This window comes from Alosa sapidissima, chromosome 18 (assembly GCF_018492685.1).
Source record: "Alosa sapidissima isolate fAloSap1 chromosome 18, fAloSap1.pri, whole genome shotgun sequence".
NCBI lineage: Eukaryota > Metazoa > Chordata > Actinopteri > Clupeiformes > Clupeidae > Alosa > Alosa sapidissima.
Genome location: NC_055974.1, coordinates 14349773 through 14367760, shown reverse-complemented (window position 1 = coordinate 14367760; position 17988 = coordinate 14349773). Strand labels below are relative to the sequence as shown.

General features: G+C 41.5%; 1 protein-coding gene across 2 annotated transcripts; it reads left to right on the top strand.

Annotated features, from left to right (window-relative positions):
* Positions 1-1005: 1005 nt before the first annotated feature.
* LOC121690153 (macrosialin-like) lies at positions 1006-17680 on the top strand. 2 transcript variants are annotated; one of them, XM_042070573.1, is made up of 7 exons: positions 1006-1240; positions 4135-4360; positions 4460-4601; positions 4859-4978; positions 5952-6021; positions 15778-15951; positions 16906-17680. In XM_042070573.1, exons 1-7 carry the CDS (start codon positions 1192-1194, stop codon positions 17043-17045), a joined length of 921 nt encoding a protein of 306 aa, XP_041926507.1. In that variant the 5' UTR covers positions 1006-1191; the 3' UTR covers positions 17046-17680. The 2 variants fall into 2 exon arrangements, with proteins under 2 accessions (XP_041926507.1, XP_041926508.1); XM_042070574.1 differs by having other exon boundaries at positions 1013-1240; positions 4135-4306.
* Positions 17681-17988: the final 308 nt, after the last annotated feature.

Genomic DNA, 17988 nt, shown 5'->3' with positions numbered 1-17988 from the left:
CGAGAACTAACAAGAGTGCTCCAAATAATCTCCTTGGTTTCCTGCTAAACAAATATCAGTCTTGATTTTTTTTATAGCCTATGGATCCATAAACACAACATATCACGATATGTTCAGTAAACGCTGGAACCAGCCAACCCAAATCCACCAAAACACTGAATGTCCCACGCCTTTAGATGGCGCCAGGTAGGTTACTATCAGGACCGACGCGCTCGCACTCAGAGCACACCATCAGAAGTGGATGACCGGAGATGACCCGCACCTCTCCAAATGGAATGTAACGGCAGAAGTGGCCCGCGTAATAAATTGATTTTGATGGCAACCGAAGTTTAAGAGATTGTTTAGGCCTACGATGTCACTGGATGACAAATCTGAATCTGGAAAATAACGAGGCCTACAACGACAGAAATTAAATAGGCCTAGGACTGGTTCATTGCATGATCATAGTAGGTTAATAAATGATAGGGGTAGGCTTAGGCCTACTCAAATTAATTTGTAGATAAATCCTCTAGCCTAGGCTACTAGGCCTACCTTTTTGATGGATGGAAAAACTATAGGCCAACAACTCAGCCAAAACCAATAGCCTAACTAAATAGCCCATCGCTTTCAGCTGACATGCATTAGGCTGTAACAGTCTTCATCAGCTTTATGCGAGCAAATGAAAAGGATAAGAGGAAGTAGCCAACGTTTTATTTTAAACCTTTCATTCGTCAGGTTACAATCTCTCCTTCCCCAATACGCACGCACCAGAGTACACAAACCAGAAGAATAAGCACGCTCTGAATCTGAACTTCCTTGTACAATCACATGAACGTTTGACTAATCACGTTTTTCGAGTGTTTCGAGGTAAAAAAAAAAAAAAAAACTAAGTCTGCCTTTATAGTGGTTTGCAATTCTCGCACAACTCAGCCATTTTCAAAAGAGCCCACCTTTAAGAGGCTAAAGAAATCGAAACTTTATTTAAAGTGGAGGACTTTTTTTGTTTAACAGCTACCCCTCTGTGAAGTTTAGCCTGCAGTTGTCCTACCAGTTCCACTTCCTAGATCATGTTTAGTTTCGTTTCTCTCTCTCTCTCTGATCACTGAGCGCAGCTGCTTATTTTCGCAGTCAGTAGCCTACTCATCTCAGTGGAAAAAAGTTGGCATAGCCTACTGTCCGAACGGGTTGTCTCTGTAAGAAGAAATCAGCAAAATGAAGATGGGAATCTTTTTCCTGATTGCCACGTGTGTTTTATCCACAGGTAATGCTGTACATGTAATGTTTAATCAATTTAAGTGATTATTTTTTATGTGTATTATGTGGCTTGTCTACAACTGAGGCCTGAACATAAAGCTGGTCTTGCAGGTCAGCATGACCAGTAGCCTATTTGTAATAACCTGATTTATTCCGTGAATCGCTTGATCGTATTGACTAAGAAACATTCTCAGCAAAAGCTGATTGACAATAACATTACTAACATGTTGATTTATCAGCTATGTGACCGTTGTTTTAGGTTAAGTTAAGTATTAGCCATAGGCTATAGGTCATTAAGTGCCAGGTTGACGTTCAGTCAGTTGGCCTATAGCCTATATTCACAGCTTCTTGATAATGATCTGATAATCAAGATGTAGGCTTTTTCACGAGTTTAGTGATAATTTAAACATTAACCTTGTCTCATTCAAAGAGGGAAAGCATAATAAAATGCCACTGTTTCCTGTCTTGTTGGATGGATGCCATGTACCTGTTAACAATCCATATGATACGAATATAACTTGTGATAGGCCTACTCAACGAAAATCGAAAGAAGAACTTCACATTAGGCATTGGACAAAGAAAACCTTTTCTGTATACATATGAGACTCATCAAAAGCCTTACACAAACCAGGGCAAACTTATACAAATACAAAGCAAGCTCAAAGCACCCTAGCATCTTCATTTTTCAAGCACTTTTGCTTACAGCATTTGTCACATTTAGCCACCTCCCTCTTTGTCATCTCCTCACTGCAGAAAAAAAACTGTGAGCCTATACAGTCAGGTGAAAAAGCAGATCACATGCCTGCTTCCTCATTATGGCGTCATCCTGGGGAGTCCAGTGTGGTTGTGCATCCAGTCTGTTAGTACCGTAGTGCTATTGTTATTACCTTATTATTACAACTGTTATATTTAATTATAATATAGGCCTAAACCCTTAACAACATGAAACAATACAGGACAATAAAGAGACTGAAAGGAAGCGAGTGGGAGAGAGAAGGGGTAGGGAGTGTTCTCAGGCCTCAGGAAATTACCCAGTTCGCACTCAAACCTGGGTTGCTGTGGGCACTTGGACCAGAATGTGTTATACCTATTGTTATTATTGTTGTTGTCAGTCTTTGATGCTTGTCTCCATTGCATTATACATTTAGAAATATCTCACCTTTACGGGATTAGATCCTTATGATAAAAAGAAGAAATAGGCTATACGATCAGCCATAATCCATCTTGAAGGAAAAAACTTTTTTTATGTTCATCTTTTTCTCAAGGTCACCGAGTAATGTTAGTACGAGACAAAATAAATAAATAAATAAATAAATAAAAGCATCACACTGCCTCCGCCAGCTTTCCTTTCTTCCATAGTGCATCCTGATGCCGTGTCCTCATCAAATAAGTGACACACACGCACCCAGCCATCCACATGATGTAAAATAAAACGTCATCCATCAGATGAAGCCATCTTCTTCATTTGCTAAGTGGTCCAGGTCTGATGTCCACATGCCCACTGTAGACCAGTGGACAGCATTGGGCACGCTGGTTGGTCTGCGGCCATACACAACAAACGGTGAAGTACTGTGTGTTCTGACACCATTCTACCAGAACCTGCATTAACTTTTTCAGCAGTGTGAGCTACAGTAGCTCTCCGGTCAAGCCTTCACTCCCCACACGCCTTGGTCACCCATGACCCTGCCGGCAGTTCACCTTTTTTCCTTCCATAGACCATTTTTGGTAGATTCTGACCACAGACCATGAGTCCCACAGGTTTTGGAGTGTAGGAGATGCTCAGACATCTAGTCATCACAATTTGGCCCTTTTCAAAGTCGCTCACATCCTTATCCTTGCTCATTTTTCCTGCTTCCAAGACATCAATGGACTATATGCCACAGATGGATTTTTAGGTAGCTCATATATTTCCGATGGAGCATCTGCTATGTTGTAACGACACAGTTTTCCTTTCACTTTTACACATGCATAAATCCTTTAGCATCTTAATATGCTCATTCACACGGTGCAACACCCAACCGGATCAATGTAAACAGGTACACCAAAATACAGCTGACGTTCCACTGGAGATATATGTGTTGGCTGAAAAGCTTTCCAGGAAGAGCCTGGCATATAGGCAGTATAAGGCCTCCGCACGAAAGTGCCGACATGACTGCGGCACACTCCACTTTCATCACTGGATTAGATAGATTCCACTGTTTTAAGTACAACCCCACACACCAACGTCAAACTTTGCCGCTGCCGCTGTGCCGATACATTTCTACTTCTGTCGGTGCCTCTCAATAAAATCCATTGTTTATTGAATGCTTACCAGACAAAAAATTCAAAATGTGCATGGCAAGTGACAGTGGCGCCTTTATGTGCGAGTGCTGTAGAGGACAAATTGTTAGGTGACATTGTAACAAGATGATAAATGCCATTCACTTTGCTTAATGTCGCTCTGAAAGTGATCCCCAACAATATTGCATGTTGTTCATCTTCATGTTGTTACCGTTACAGTATGCGATGTGAACGTTGTCTTTCATTTTAGTTAGTATAATATTTAAAACTTTTTACCGTTATCGTTATACTAATGCTGTTTTCCAATTGTCTCGTAGAGTGGTTACTCTGAATGACCTCACATCTGAGTAAAAACAGAGTTGAATGCCTTCCGGTTGTTAACAAGTCATAAGAACAAAATGTTACTGTTTGTTAGCAATTGTCTGTTGTTAGTGATTGTTAACATATATAGTAATACCAGTTTGTAACAAAACATTAGGCCTACTTAGTATTTTATGCAAACGTTGTAGCAACATATCGACTTAGTAGGCCTACAACTGGAATGTACCATTATCGTTCCAAGTGCAAACAGCCCTTTATTGTTTTCCTTCCTATTAATTTGTCTATAATTTCTTAATGCAGCAATCACATCAGCCCAAGAGAGCGACAAAGACAAGCCATCGGCAAGCCTTCAGCCCCCAGCCATGTTTACTGATCTCCCTGCTCCCACAACCACCAAACCTACCGCGACCACCAAACCCACAACCACCACCAAACCCACAACCACCACTAAACCCACCACAACCACCAAACCCACAACTACCACCAAACCCACAACTACCACCAAACCCACAACTACCACCAAACCCACAACTACCACAACTACCACCAAACCCACAACTACCACCAAACCCACAACTACCACAACTACCACCAAACCCACAACTACCACAACTACCACCAAACACACCACAACCATCAAACCCACCGCTGTGCCAGGCCCAACTCCTTCCACTAACATCACTATGGGCAACTTCACCTATTTAGAAGGAAACACACTTTACGTCATGGCCCAGATGATACTTCAGGTCAAAGTGAATGACAGCAAGGTAATATGGTTTTGCTTGGTTCTGAGAGTTGTATTATGTCTATCCTACAGTGATGATTGTATAGGACAATGTGTTTTTGCAAAATTGGCGGAACCCACATATGTGAGGTTGAGGTCAAACAGTAATTTTAAGCCGATGTAATAACCCTTAACTTGCTCTGTTGCACCATGTAAAACTGATGTGTAATATAATGTATGGGTTTCTTAAGCATGCCTTTGACAGACTTTTGATTTATTTTATTGACATGTTCCTGTCAGACTCGAGGAACGTTCATTGTCCAACCAAATATGACAAAAACAAGTGGTGTGATTAAAAAGGACTCTGTGAGCTTCACCCTCACCTTTAAGGAGGGCACTATTACGTTTAACTTCCAAAGGGTAAGCAGTTGTATATTCCAAAATCAATGTATACTGTAAGTACATGTGAGTTATTAGTTAATTTAAAGACTTGTAAATATTTTAAGATTTAACATTTTAAGACAAATGTTACAGCTAATTTCCACTGTGAATTGAATAACATAATTACAGTATTTTGTATTTAAAATGTATTTACAGAATTTTATTGATTACAGGAGATTACATAAATACAGATTTGTTATCTTAAGAAATGTATACCACAATAATGGTTGTTTAGAGTATTCAATTCCTAACTGTACGTCCATAATGAAACAAGGTGTGTTCCCTTTAAACTGATTGGAGAAACAATGGAAGAAAGCTTTCTCACATTACAGACAAATGAAGAAGTTGCTTGATAAAAACACAAGGATGTTTTAATTATATATTTTAGTGCAGAGTGCTAGACACTTTCAAGAGTAAGGACTCAGAAAAAGGAAAAAAGAAACATCTCAAGTGTATGCCTATCAAACAAATTATACACAATATAGCTAATACACAGGAAATTTCTGTAGTTTAACTGTAAGGAAGAATATTATGTCACCTCTGCCCCCCCCCCTCTCCAAATGTTACAGCTGGCCCTAGAGGTAGGCCTACTGCGAAGTGTTGACAAAGAATAGCATACTGTCACATTAAGTTTTTAAGTTAATTAAGAAATTTGTATGAAATTGTATCATTTCAGTTTTACAGTCAATTGGGTTTCACAGTATTTCTTGTAAGTACTTTAATAAACCAAAGGCTCAGTAAGGGTGGTTTACTTCAGCACAGCCCTGAGGTTATATTTTTTTATTGCTTGTATATTGCTTGTGTTTGTCTAGGCATAGTGCCAGTATGTTCTACGCAGGTAGTTACAGTAGTCATTGAAATAAATTGTACCTATAACCACTCAGTGACCATCCACTTTGGCAGCACAGTTTAAGTTAAAAGCCCTGAAAGTTTTCTTCATGTTTTTGAACAGAACACAACCTCAAAGACTGTCTATGTCAACTCTTTGCATCTGAACATGACCTACGCTTTCACAGCAGGAGGTAAGCTTACTGAATCCATTTGCATTTTCAGTGTTTACCAATGGTCATTGTTGGACTTTGGACTTATCTGGTCACTGGCTTGGAGTTAGGTGTATTTATTATTGCAGATATCACACAGTGGTAGACATGTTTTGCAGATTGAGTAAATAATGATAGTCACAATAGTGTTACTCCCCTGTAAGACCACTGTCAGAACATGACACAGCATACCAGTAACAGATCAGCTCATGGCACCAAATGCTGTGAAGTACTGAGCTGAGTTGAGTCGTGTGGCGACCTGTAAAGTAAGCTGAACCAGCATCTTTTAATTGGTGTAGGGGCCTATTGCACAAAACTAGGATAAGGGATTAAGCTGGGATATCCTGTAATATCCTGTAATAATAGGCCCCAGGGGTCCGTTGCACAAAAGCAGAATTAAGACATCCGGGATAAGTTACTGAGCTGCGCTCAATGAATCCAAAACAAGAGCGTACAGGCTTAATTGGTTGCACAACGAGCAAGCCAGGATGAGCAGACACGGATTCACCAAGCCAGGTGAAACCTATCCTGGATAAGTGCACGCTCACGGCTCCCTCAAATAGACCCCGCCACCGATCACAGATTCACTGATTCACCATGGCAACTAGAGGGGCTTCATTGCTTCTTCTACGGTGTGAAGTAGGTAGCGATAGCCGTTTCACCACAGCAACAAACAGCAACACCTCTGTATTGCAACTAGTGCCGCGACCACCACGCGCAAAATGGTTAGGCACTCCCGTGACGTCACATTGTCGCATGACAGGTCGGGAATGGCGAGTATGTAAAAGTTATTTAATGATCACAAACGTTTAAATAATGACAGTGGGTCTAGGTATATGTGATAACAATGTGTAGTGGGCAGTGGAATAACTATTGGTTTCCATTTGTGGTGACTGCTGACTGAGATAAGGGATGAGATTAAATAGATCCTGGAACTTAGCCTGGTCTGGAGCAGGCTAGCTCCACAGAATAAATCGCCATGGTAACTTATACCATAACATATCCTGCTGCCCCCTATCCCGCTTTTGTGCAACTGGATCACGGATAAATTAAGCCAGGATAACCAAGATATCCCGGCTTAATCCCTTATCCTAGTTTTGTGCAATAGGCCCCAGGTCTGGAAGTTTTTTTGTTGTTGTTTTTTTATTATTATTATTTTCTCTGAGTCATCACATTTGGTGAAATCAATTGAATTTGACATTACCACAAACTTAGCCAGTGACAAACGACAACATACAACCAATGTTTTTTTTTTTGTTGTCATTTTCAAATATGCATGGTTGTTACTGTCTAACAAAGGAGTAGAATAATATATAATTATATGTATATGATACATTTCATATGCATTACTGAAACCAAGGCAAAAAGATGGCTGATGTGTGGTTAGTGAGTTAATGAGTATTCGTAAAAACACTTTTTGGTGGAGTATCTTCCTTGAGATACTGTTTCCATTGGGACCTTGCAATACATTTGAAAAATTCCTCTGCATACACAAACAAACCTGCTTCTTGAAGAAGAACTTTTTTTTTTTAAATAATGCTCATAGGAAAAACAAAATATGTTGATCAACTAAAACCAGGCCCAAGACAAACAAAAGAATGAGAGAGAGAGGAAAAAACAGTACAACAGGGCTAGCTGAATGTTATCCTGGATCTGGAACCTTTCTGTCGTTCAGTATCATCAGAGAGGGTTGAAGCGGGCGGATCAAGGATCTTTGATATCTCTGTTGATAAGGAAGTGTGTAGAGGCTGAACACACCCCAACATTCTAAAGTTGGTTGGCTGCAATCTTTAGAATGTTCAGAAAACCAACTTGTCCAGTAACTGAAAATAATTACTTTTGGACAAACTCAAACAACTCCATTCAACAAAGAAGACAAACAAACAGCACGGCAGTACACACTGAGCCAGCTGTTGGTGTTTGTTGTACTGTAGTTTGTTGGCATTTGTTGGGGCAGTGTGCAAGCACCTTAAGCGCTGCTGGCAATAGAGCAATGGAAAAGCATGCTCAACATGCCCAACACCCTCTGAAAAAAGTCAACTGGGTGCTGGATCCTTTCTGTAGCATAATGAATATATAGAAAAAAGGACAGCACTCACAGTTCCTTTGAATAATAGCAACAACGGAGTAAATGCATTTTGATATCAGTTATACAATGACAAATTAATTTGAATTTGAACATAGGTGAAAATGTGATGTTGAAACGGCAATCCAAATCTTTGAATTTTGAATGGAAAAAACATTATAATGGAAGAATTTAGCATAGATTGTAAAAAAGTATCCTACTCTAGTTTAGATCATCATCGTTTGGCAACTTGTGAAAGACCTTGTGACAGCACGGAAAGACGGCTGACAGGAGGAAATAGACCCCGCCGGGGCTACAATGGGTTAGCAGCTCATTGTGGCAGTAGCCCAGGCTTCACTAAGCTATGGGCTGCACCCTACTAAGCTACAGTACAACATAATGAAAAAATACCCCTAGAGTCAGCGAGAGCAGGGGCGGAAGATGACTCACTTGTGATAGACATGATTACTGACCCTGGAACGAATTTGATTACGAGTAAGGAAAACATATTTGTGGAAGCCACTAGTTCAGAGAAAACTGAGAAAAAGCTGCAGATGTGTGTGTGTGTGGGTGGCAGAAGGTTACAAGTCTAAAGGGCCTGAAAATTCATCAAGGGAAAAAGAAGTGCTTGGTAGAGGGAACAAAGGGTCCCCGCATTGATAGCTATTTCTTAAGAAGTGCATCAAGTCAGTCGGTTGAAGTTCAGCGACAGGAAGAAACCCACAGTTCGCAGGACATCAGTACCCCTGTTGTTGAGGAAAGTTCTAGCACTGAGGCAGAAAGAGAGGCCAATCGGCCAAGGAGGGAGAAGATTAATGGTCATAGGTCTGGGGTTAGATGGCCAGGTGCAGCAGAATGTAGAATGTGGGAAGATGTTAATAGTGATTTGGTCAGTATCCTGGGTCAGCTCAAGGGGACGGCTGAAAGCAAATTAGAGAAAATGGCTATGGTAAGGAAAGATTTGGGACTATTGAGATAAGGACAAAACGGCAACAACCAGCAGGAGATAGATAAACTTATCAAGGAGAGGAGGCAGCTTAAGAAGCAGTGGAGAAAAGCTGCAGATGATGAGAAGGAAGGTATTGACTGTCTACAGGCAGATGTGAGGGAGCGGTTGGCAGTGCTAAGAAGAGCTGAAAATATTAGGAAAAATAGGAAGAAGAAATCACGAGCTCGACTAGCATTCTATAAAGACCCATTTAAGTTTGTTAAGTCTTTATTCGTAATGCAGAAGAGTGGTAGTCTTTTGGAACCTAAGCAGAAGCTTGAGGAGTATTTAGAGGGAGTGCACAAAGATAGGGAGAGGTTCAGAGAGATGGTACTTCCTGCGGATATCCCACCTATTGGTGAATTAAGTAGCCAATGCAACGATAGTCCACCAAGGTGGAAAGAGGTGCAAGAAGTAATAAAACGTGCAAGGGCCTCTTCAGCCCCGGGACCTAATGGAGTGCCCTACCGGTTGTATAAGAGTGCACCAGATGTTTTAAGATTTCTATGGCAATTAATGAAGATAGTTTGGAAAAAGCAGAGTATTCCCAAGGCTTGGCGGAGGGCTGGGGGAATATTTATTCCCAAAGAAAAGGACGCAGTGGAGATTAATCAATTCAGGCCAATTAGTCTACTGAATGTTGAAGGGAAGGTTTTCTTCAGTGTGGTGGCACGGAGACTGACAAATTACCTTGAAAGGAATAAATTAATTGATACCACGGTGCAAAAAGCTGGAATTCCTGGCTTCTCCGGGTGCTTAGAGCATACCAGCATGATTTGGCACCAAATTCAATTAGCAAAGCGTGAGAAGAGAGACCTGCACGTTGTGTTCTTGGATTTGGCTAATGCTTTTGGGTCTGTGCCGCATAGTCTGTTGTGGGAGGCCTTTGATTATTTCAGAATCCCAGGTAGCATTAAAAGCCTAGTAAAAGCATACTTTCTGGATATTCAATTATGTTTTACTACAGCTGATTACACCACAGGGTGGCAACAACTTGAGATAGGAATCATGGCCGGATGTACCATCTCCCCACTTGCTTTTACAATGGCAATGGAGGTCATCATTAGGGCCTCAAAATGGGTAGTGGGTGGGGAGAAGTTGCAGGGAGGGCCACGCCTCCCCCCGATTAGGGCTTTCATGGACGACATGACAACCTTGACGTCAACCGTTCCATGCACCAACAGGTTGCTGGAAAAGTTAAATAGTAATCTGCAATGGGCCAGAATGAAGGTGAAGCCAAATAAGTCTAGGAGTCTCTCAATTGTTAAGGGGAAGGTAATAGATAAGAAGTTTGCTATAAATAAGGAGGTGATTCCCACAGTTCTGGAGAAACCAGTGAAGAGTCTGGGAAGGTGGTATGATGCAAGCCTTAGTGATAAATCACAGGTTGAAGACTTGAGGCAGGTCACTAGGCAAGGTATTGCAAAAATTGACAAGTCAGGGCTGCCAGGTAAGCTCAAGCTGTGGTGTTTGCAGTTTGGTTTGTTGCCTCGGCTAATGTGGCCATTGACAGTTTATGAAGTTCCTCTGTCAAAGGTAGAGAGGTTGGAAAAAAATTATCAACTCCTTTGTCAGAAAATGGCTCGGAGTCCCACGCTGCTTAAGCAGTGTAGCCTTGTATGGGAAGGGTATTGTAGAGTTGAAAATATCTAGTCTGACAGAGGAATTTAAGTGTGCTAAGGCAAGATTGGAAATGACTCTTACTCAGTCCAAGGACCCAGTGGTGAGGAAAGTTGCACCCACAGTTAATGCAGGGAGGAAGTGGAACCCAGAGCAGGCAGTTAAGCAAGCTCAATCAGCATTGAAGCATAGGGATATAATGGGCCATGTGCAGCACGGGCGGGGGGGTCTAGGGGTGGGTGTAAGTAAACCCTTGTGGAGTAAGGCTTCTGCAGGAGAAAAGAGGAAAATGGTAGTGGAGGAAATGCATAGACAGGAGGAGGCTGTAAGATGTACTAAGGCAGTGTCGCAGGCAAAACAAGGGCAGTGGGTGAACTGGGAAGGGGTGGAAAAAAGACGGATTAAATGGAAAGATCTATGGGGCATGGAAGCTGGTAAGATCAGATTTATGTTAGGTGCTACATATGATGTGCTCCCATCTCCCAAGAATTTAAGTCAATGGTTTGGTGAGGATGATAAATGCATACTTTGCTCGTGTGTGGGCAGTCTCCACCATATCCTATCAGGGTACAAGGTAAGTCTCACCCAGGGGCGGTATACGTGGCGTCATAACCAGGTATTGAAATGTGTGGCAGCGGCAATAGAGGATAAAAGGAGAGAAGTCAATTCATTAGCAGCTAGTAAAGGGGTAAGGCAAATTAACTTTGTACGTCAGGGGGATAAACCTTGTTCCGCGAAGGCTAGGTGTAAAACCGGCCAGTTGAAAAATGGGGCGGGCTGGGAAATGAAGGTTGATCTTGGCCAGCAGATGGCGGTACCTCCACATATAGTGAGTACTAAGCTACGACCCGACATAATTCTATGGTCGGATTCAGAGAAGATAGTTTACTTCATTGAACTCACTGTTCCTTGGGAAGATAGAGTGGATGTGGCCAATGAGCTGAAGAGAGCTAAATACACTGAAATAGCAGAGGAGGCAGCTAAGCGAGGTTAGAGTGCACGATTAAGGCCTATTGAAATCGGTGCACGTGGGTTTGTGGCCAGATCTGCTATTGGCTTGCTGTCTGAATTGGGCATTTGTGGTCGAAGTCTAAGGCAGGTGGTTAGTAACATGTTTTTAGCAGCAGAACGTGCAAGCGAATGGTTGTGGGTAAGGAGAAGTGACCCTTCCTGGGGCGCAAGCTAAGGTAAGCTAACTGGCTCATTTGTTTTGTGTTTGTGATGGACTATGCCTAGGTTGATGGTACTTGGCTAAGGTTTTTTTTTATGGTTTATGGTTCAGTCCGCATCAACGGGACAGACCAACCTAGCCAACTTAGACCATGCCTAGGTTGGTTAAGGGTATTTGGATGTTTGTTGTGGTAATATGGTGGCAGCATGGGGCGTAAGCTAACTGGCTAATTTGTTTTGTGTTTGTGATGGGGCCTAAGCTAACTGGCTAAGCTAACTGGCTAATTTGTTTTGTGTTTGTGATGGGCTGTGCCTAGGTTGATGGTTGGTTGGCCAGGGTTTTTATGGCTATCGTTCAGTCCACATCAACGGGACGGACCAACCTAGCCAACCTTGACAATGCCTGGGCTGGTTAAGAGTATTTTGGGTATTGGATATTTCAATGTGGTAATATGGTGGCAGCATGGAGGGGAGTGTCTCCAGGACGCTGGTTTCACTGTTAAGCCTTCATGAGGTGTCGTGGGCCTAACTTAACGAAACATCGGTGAATGAGGGTGCCCACTTGATAACCTCAATGACATGCCGCATACTATATACTGCTGTTGGATGGGCCATTTGTATTGTGTTTGTGACCATTTGTTGGCGGATTTGTGGGTAGTGTACTTTTTAAAGTTAAACTTCAGCAGGGGCTTCTGAATGTGTTTTTACCTTGGATTTTGGCACAAGGGATTTTAACATCTAATCATGTGTATTAATGTAATACACAAAACAATTGATAATGCACAAACAAACAATATCAAAGATTAAAGTTTAAATGGTTAAAGTAAACACTAGGTCTAATTCAAGACTCTTTTCCTCAGTGGTCATGTTGGTGGAATGAGTTGCCCAGTGCTCTCTGTTCCTGTGGTAGTTTTGGGTCGTTTAAGAGGGGTCTAAAGACATTCCTGTTCAATATGCACTTAGTTCTTTAAGCACTTCTTATGCGTTATGGTTTGTATAATATTGTTTCATTTCCATTAGGCTGTTGATTAATTTGACATTATTATTGGGGGCCAAGCAGCGAAGCTGCGAAGGCACCCATTGAGTTACTAGCTTTTCCTATTATTACACTTCTGCCATTGGAGTCTATGGCAGCCCATAGAACGCCTGGCTAAAAAGTGCAGATTTTTTGGCAGAAAGTTTCGGGCCGAAAATTGAACCGCTGGGTCTAAAGTTATGAAATTTGGCACTTTGATTCAACACTGTCCCATCATCACTCTCACCAATTTCCAGAACTCTATGCCCAACACTCTAGCGCCACCACTGGGTCGAACCTGGATTGCATTCACGCATGTGACCATTGAACGGTGCGTCCGATTTTCACATATCAGGCACCGTTGGAATCCCTGGGCCGACCTAAGTTCAATGATCCCTATTACGTCACTTTCCGCCATATTGGACCTCCACCATATTGGATTTAGTCCAAACTCTACGAAAAGTTTCAGCGGTCAGAAATTTCATCCGATTTTCACGGAACTTGGCGTAGATGATCTTCTGCCCGAGCCGCACAAAAGATACTTGTCAGATTTTTCAATTTCATTTTTGTTTGCCCGTGACAGCCAATCAAATATGGCGATGAAGCCGCCAAACAGGAAGTGGACTAACATCTCCGTGGTACCTTGAGTTAACATAACAAAACTCGATACCATTAGTCAGGACACTGTCCCAATTACTCACAGCAATTTTTATGCATATACATTGAACAGTCTAGCGCCACCACCAGTTCAATGCTGGACATGCGTTAATGCGCGTGATCCTTGACTCTTTTGTCTGATTTTCACAATTGAGGTAGCATCTGAATCCTTGGACCATCCCGAGTTCATCAACTCCTATCCAGTCACTTTCCGCCATATTGGACCTCCGCCATATTGGATTTAGTCCAAACTCTACGAAAAGTTTCAGCGGTTACAAATTTCATCCGATTTTCACGGAACTTGGCGGAGATGATCTTCTGCCCGAGCCGCACAAACGATACTTGCCAGATTTTTCAATTTCAATTTTGTTTGCCCGTGACAGCCAATCAAATACGGTGACGAAGCCGCCAAACAGGAAGTGGACTAACATCTCTGTGACGCTTTGAGTTAACATAACAAAACTCGATACCATTAGTTAGGACACTGTCCCAATCACTCACAGCAATTTTTATGCATATATATTGAACGCTCTGGCGCCACCACCAGTTCAATGCTGGACATGCGTTCATGCGCGTGATCCTTAACTCTTTTGTCTGATTTTCACAATTGAGGTAGCTTCTGAGTCTTTGGACCATCCCGAGTTCATCGACCCCAATCCTATCACTTTCCGCCATATTGGATCTCCGCCATATTGGATTTAATACAAACTCTATGAAAAGTTTCAGCAGTTACAAATTTCATCCGATTTTCTAGGAACTTGGTGGAGATGATCTTCTGACCAAGCCACACAAACGATACTTGTCAATTTTTTTAATTTCAAGTTTATTTGCCCGTGATAGCCAATCACACATGGCTATGATGCCACCTAACAGGAAGTGAGCTAACATCTCAGCTACGCTTTAATGTATGAAGTCCAAACTTGGTACAGGGACTTGGTATCTGATTGTGAGGACGCACTAGGAAATTGGCATCATTTGGCCTCTATAGGGGGCACTGCAATACAGGAAGTGAGCCTGTATCTCAGCAACGCTTTGATGTACAAAGTCCAAACTTGGTATAAGGACCTGTTACCATATTGTGATGACGCACTAGGAAATTGGCATCATTTGGCCTCTATATCTCAGCAACACTTTGATGTATGAAGTCCAGACTTGGTACAGGGACTTGGTATCTGATTGTGATGACTCAATAGGAAATTGGCATCATTTGGCCTCTTTAGGGGGCACTAAAGTCCAAATTTAATACAGAGACAAAGTAGCTGATTGTGAGGACATGCAAGGAAAGTGGTCTCATTTGGCCTCTAGGGGTGCTGTAATACACAAATTGAGCTCACATCTCAGCAACTCTTTGGTGTATGAAGTCCAGGGACATGGTAGCTGATTGTGAGAACGCACAAGGACATTGGTGTAATTTTCGCCTCTAGGGGCACTATAACAAAGTAAATGAGCTTATTTCTCAGCCGTTCTTTATCCAATTGCAATCAAACTTGCTGTTAGTGTTTGCTCATGCAATGGCAACGCCATTCCTGCTATAGCGCACTGCTTGGCCCCCACATTGCTGCTTGCAGCTATATTTTATTATTGATATTCTCTGTATATATATTGATATTCACTGTATTTGTGTGTCGCTTTGGACAAAGGCGTCTGCAAAATCCCATAACCATAACCATAACCATAAAGTTATCCTGCTAGTTAGCTTATCTATTAGCTCTGTGCCTGCACAGCTGGCTGTGCATGCACTTAAATTTTATTAGGGGTACCATGTGTATTGTCTATCCAAACACTGTGACTATCCAAACTGTGCTCTTGTAGATCACGTGGTTACCCCAAGGTCATGGACTCAATACCCAGGTCAACACATAACAATAATGCAGGCTGTTTGGTCAAATTATTAGTAGTGATACTGGTATAAATTCAATTACATTATCATTGCCATCATATTCCCACAACGTATATTTAATGAGGTCATAAAATTGCATATCTTATGGATGAAAATATTTACATGTTAAAAAGTCTGTGATTTAAGCCACCAATGACTTTCTTTAATAAGAAGTAATTATTACTTGAATTAAATGTTTTAGGCTTTCCCTATTTAATCTGTCTGGTTGGCTTTCGTCATTCTAAACTCCACCCCACTTCTCTAAAACCTCTCTAACTATGAGCAGTAAGTAACTGACTGACTGTTGCTACACACAAATGAGCTATTGCATCATGCTTTTGCAGGTAAGAAGACTTACATTGCCAAGAATGAATCACTGGATCTCTTCAAGGCAGCCATTGGCCACTCCTACTCCTGTAAGAACGAGTCCATCTCCCTTGGTAATGAGATATACTTGGAAGTGACCCAAGATCGAGTCCAGGCCTTCAACTTCACTGCGACTAACCAGTTTGGCCAGAGTGAGTATTATGAGACTGCAACAGCAAAACATGTTGTCACTTCTACACTTAGCAAAGGCAATCCAACAAATGCAAGATGCCTATTTGGCCTTTAACAAAATGAGAAGCAAACACAATTGTTTGAACTGAAATGCCTGTGATATGTCTACTGTGTTAACCAAATCAGTTGTATGTAGCCTCTAAAAGGTGAAATGAACAGTAAGAGACCAGGGGCCTCATTTAAACTGAGCGTAGATTCTATCCTAAAACATTGTATTGCGAATGCCCAAACCTTGCAATCTGCGTACACACGAAAATATTCTGATTTATAAAATCGTGCAGCGCAGGCGGCTGCTTATAAATACCAACCTGCGTTGAATTGTGTGTGCTTGCACAAGCGTCATACTCCTCCCATTGTCGTCCCACAATATCCCATAAAAGGTCAATGCAAAACGATTCATGAATATTCTAACATTTATACCGATCATTTTATTGGCTATCATTGAAATGATGGAGACGTCACATCAATCTGGAGAAGGAAGTCAAAGTTGTCTAACAGCGACAAGTATGACATTTTACAAGTGTACCTATGTGAAATAAGTACCGACTGACATTTCTGTATTAAAATAAGGTGAGTCTATCGATGCTTGAACGGTGCGTTTTAATAGAATAACTCATCTATAAGACTTAAGAAAAAGATTGTATGGCCTCTTATTAAATTCATTCCGCACAGTTCAGACCAGTTCATGCAACTTTTTTGTGCGTAGCAGCCTTTATAAATGAGGCCCCAGATGTTTTTTTCAAGCACATTCAACTCATATAATTACAACAGGTGTTGGCAGATAAGACAATAATTATGTACATTCACAATGGACACTGCAGCATTCACTGTGTTGACCCATTGCTTATGGAAATACAGACAAGGTTAAGCGAACAGAGGTAATTGTGTTCACGGTACTTGTCCTTCTGTGACAGTGGACCTCTGCAAGGCCGACCAGCCTGACTACACTGTTGCCATTGCTGTGGGCATTGTGCTTCTCATCCTCATCGTTATCGTGATCCTCGCGTACATCTGCAGCCGCCGGCGCAGGTCCGATGGCTACCAGTCCCTGTGAGGAACGCATAAGGGCACAGGATGCCAACCACCTCCGTCCGTGGAGGATCAGTCATCCTTTCATCTCACCTGTAATGTTCCCTCTGCGTCTCGATGTGGAAGCCATATTTTGTAATCGACAGTTTACAGCTTCAATTCTTTGTGCACTGTGTTATTAACCTATGTCTGTAGGATGCTATTGTGTGAAGTGGTGTTGAGTGAAGGTTACTATCCTCATAAAGCACTGATTTTTTTGTTGTTGATTTGGCTTCTTCAGCTAGGTAAAGTATTAATGGAAAAGAGATGTCTGTCGCTCACATTATACTAAGGGAATCAAAATAGGTATATGCCACAATTTATTGTAAAACTTAAACAAAATAGTATTTCAGAACAAATCAATATGTTTTACTGATTCAGTTAGCCTAATCAAAGGGAATGCATAATTGGGAGTAACAAAAAAAGGTTGTTGCACAGATTTAAAGTTTTAGTCTTTGTAAGGTTATTTAAAGGCAGTCCTCAACTATTATGAAAATGAAGGGAATATATGCATTGTATATTGTAAACAGCTACACACTGGGAAATATTTTCATTGTCTGTTTTTAAGAAGCATTTGCATTTTTGTTAAAATAAAGAGCGACTGACTTTACCAAACGGGAACGTTTTAAAAAAAAAAAAACTTGTTTTAACTGTCTGCTTTATAACTGTTATAACTTTATGTCTGAATGAACACATGGACACTGTGGATGCTGAAAAAGTTCATTCTTGAGCAAGTATCCCTGGCTGCAGTGTGCAGATCGGTGCTGGGAGGAGCTCAGTTCAACTTGGGGGACATTAAAAGTCCCCCAAAAGGGGTGTCGTTTTTGGAAATAGGAACACGAAATGGAGGGTAAAATCATGTTTTTTCTTAGAAAGCTGTCAAAGAGTGGAGTGCAGGCACATCTACACAATTTAAACAGGTGCTGGGT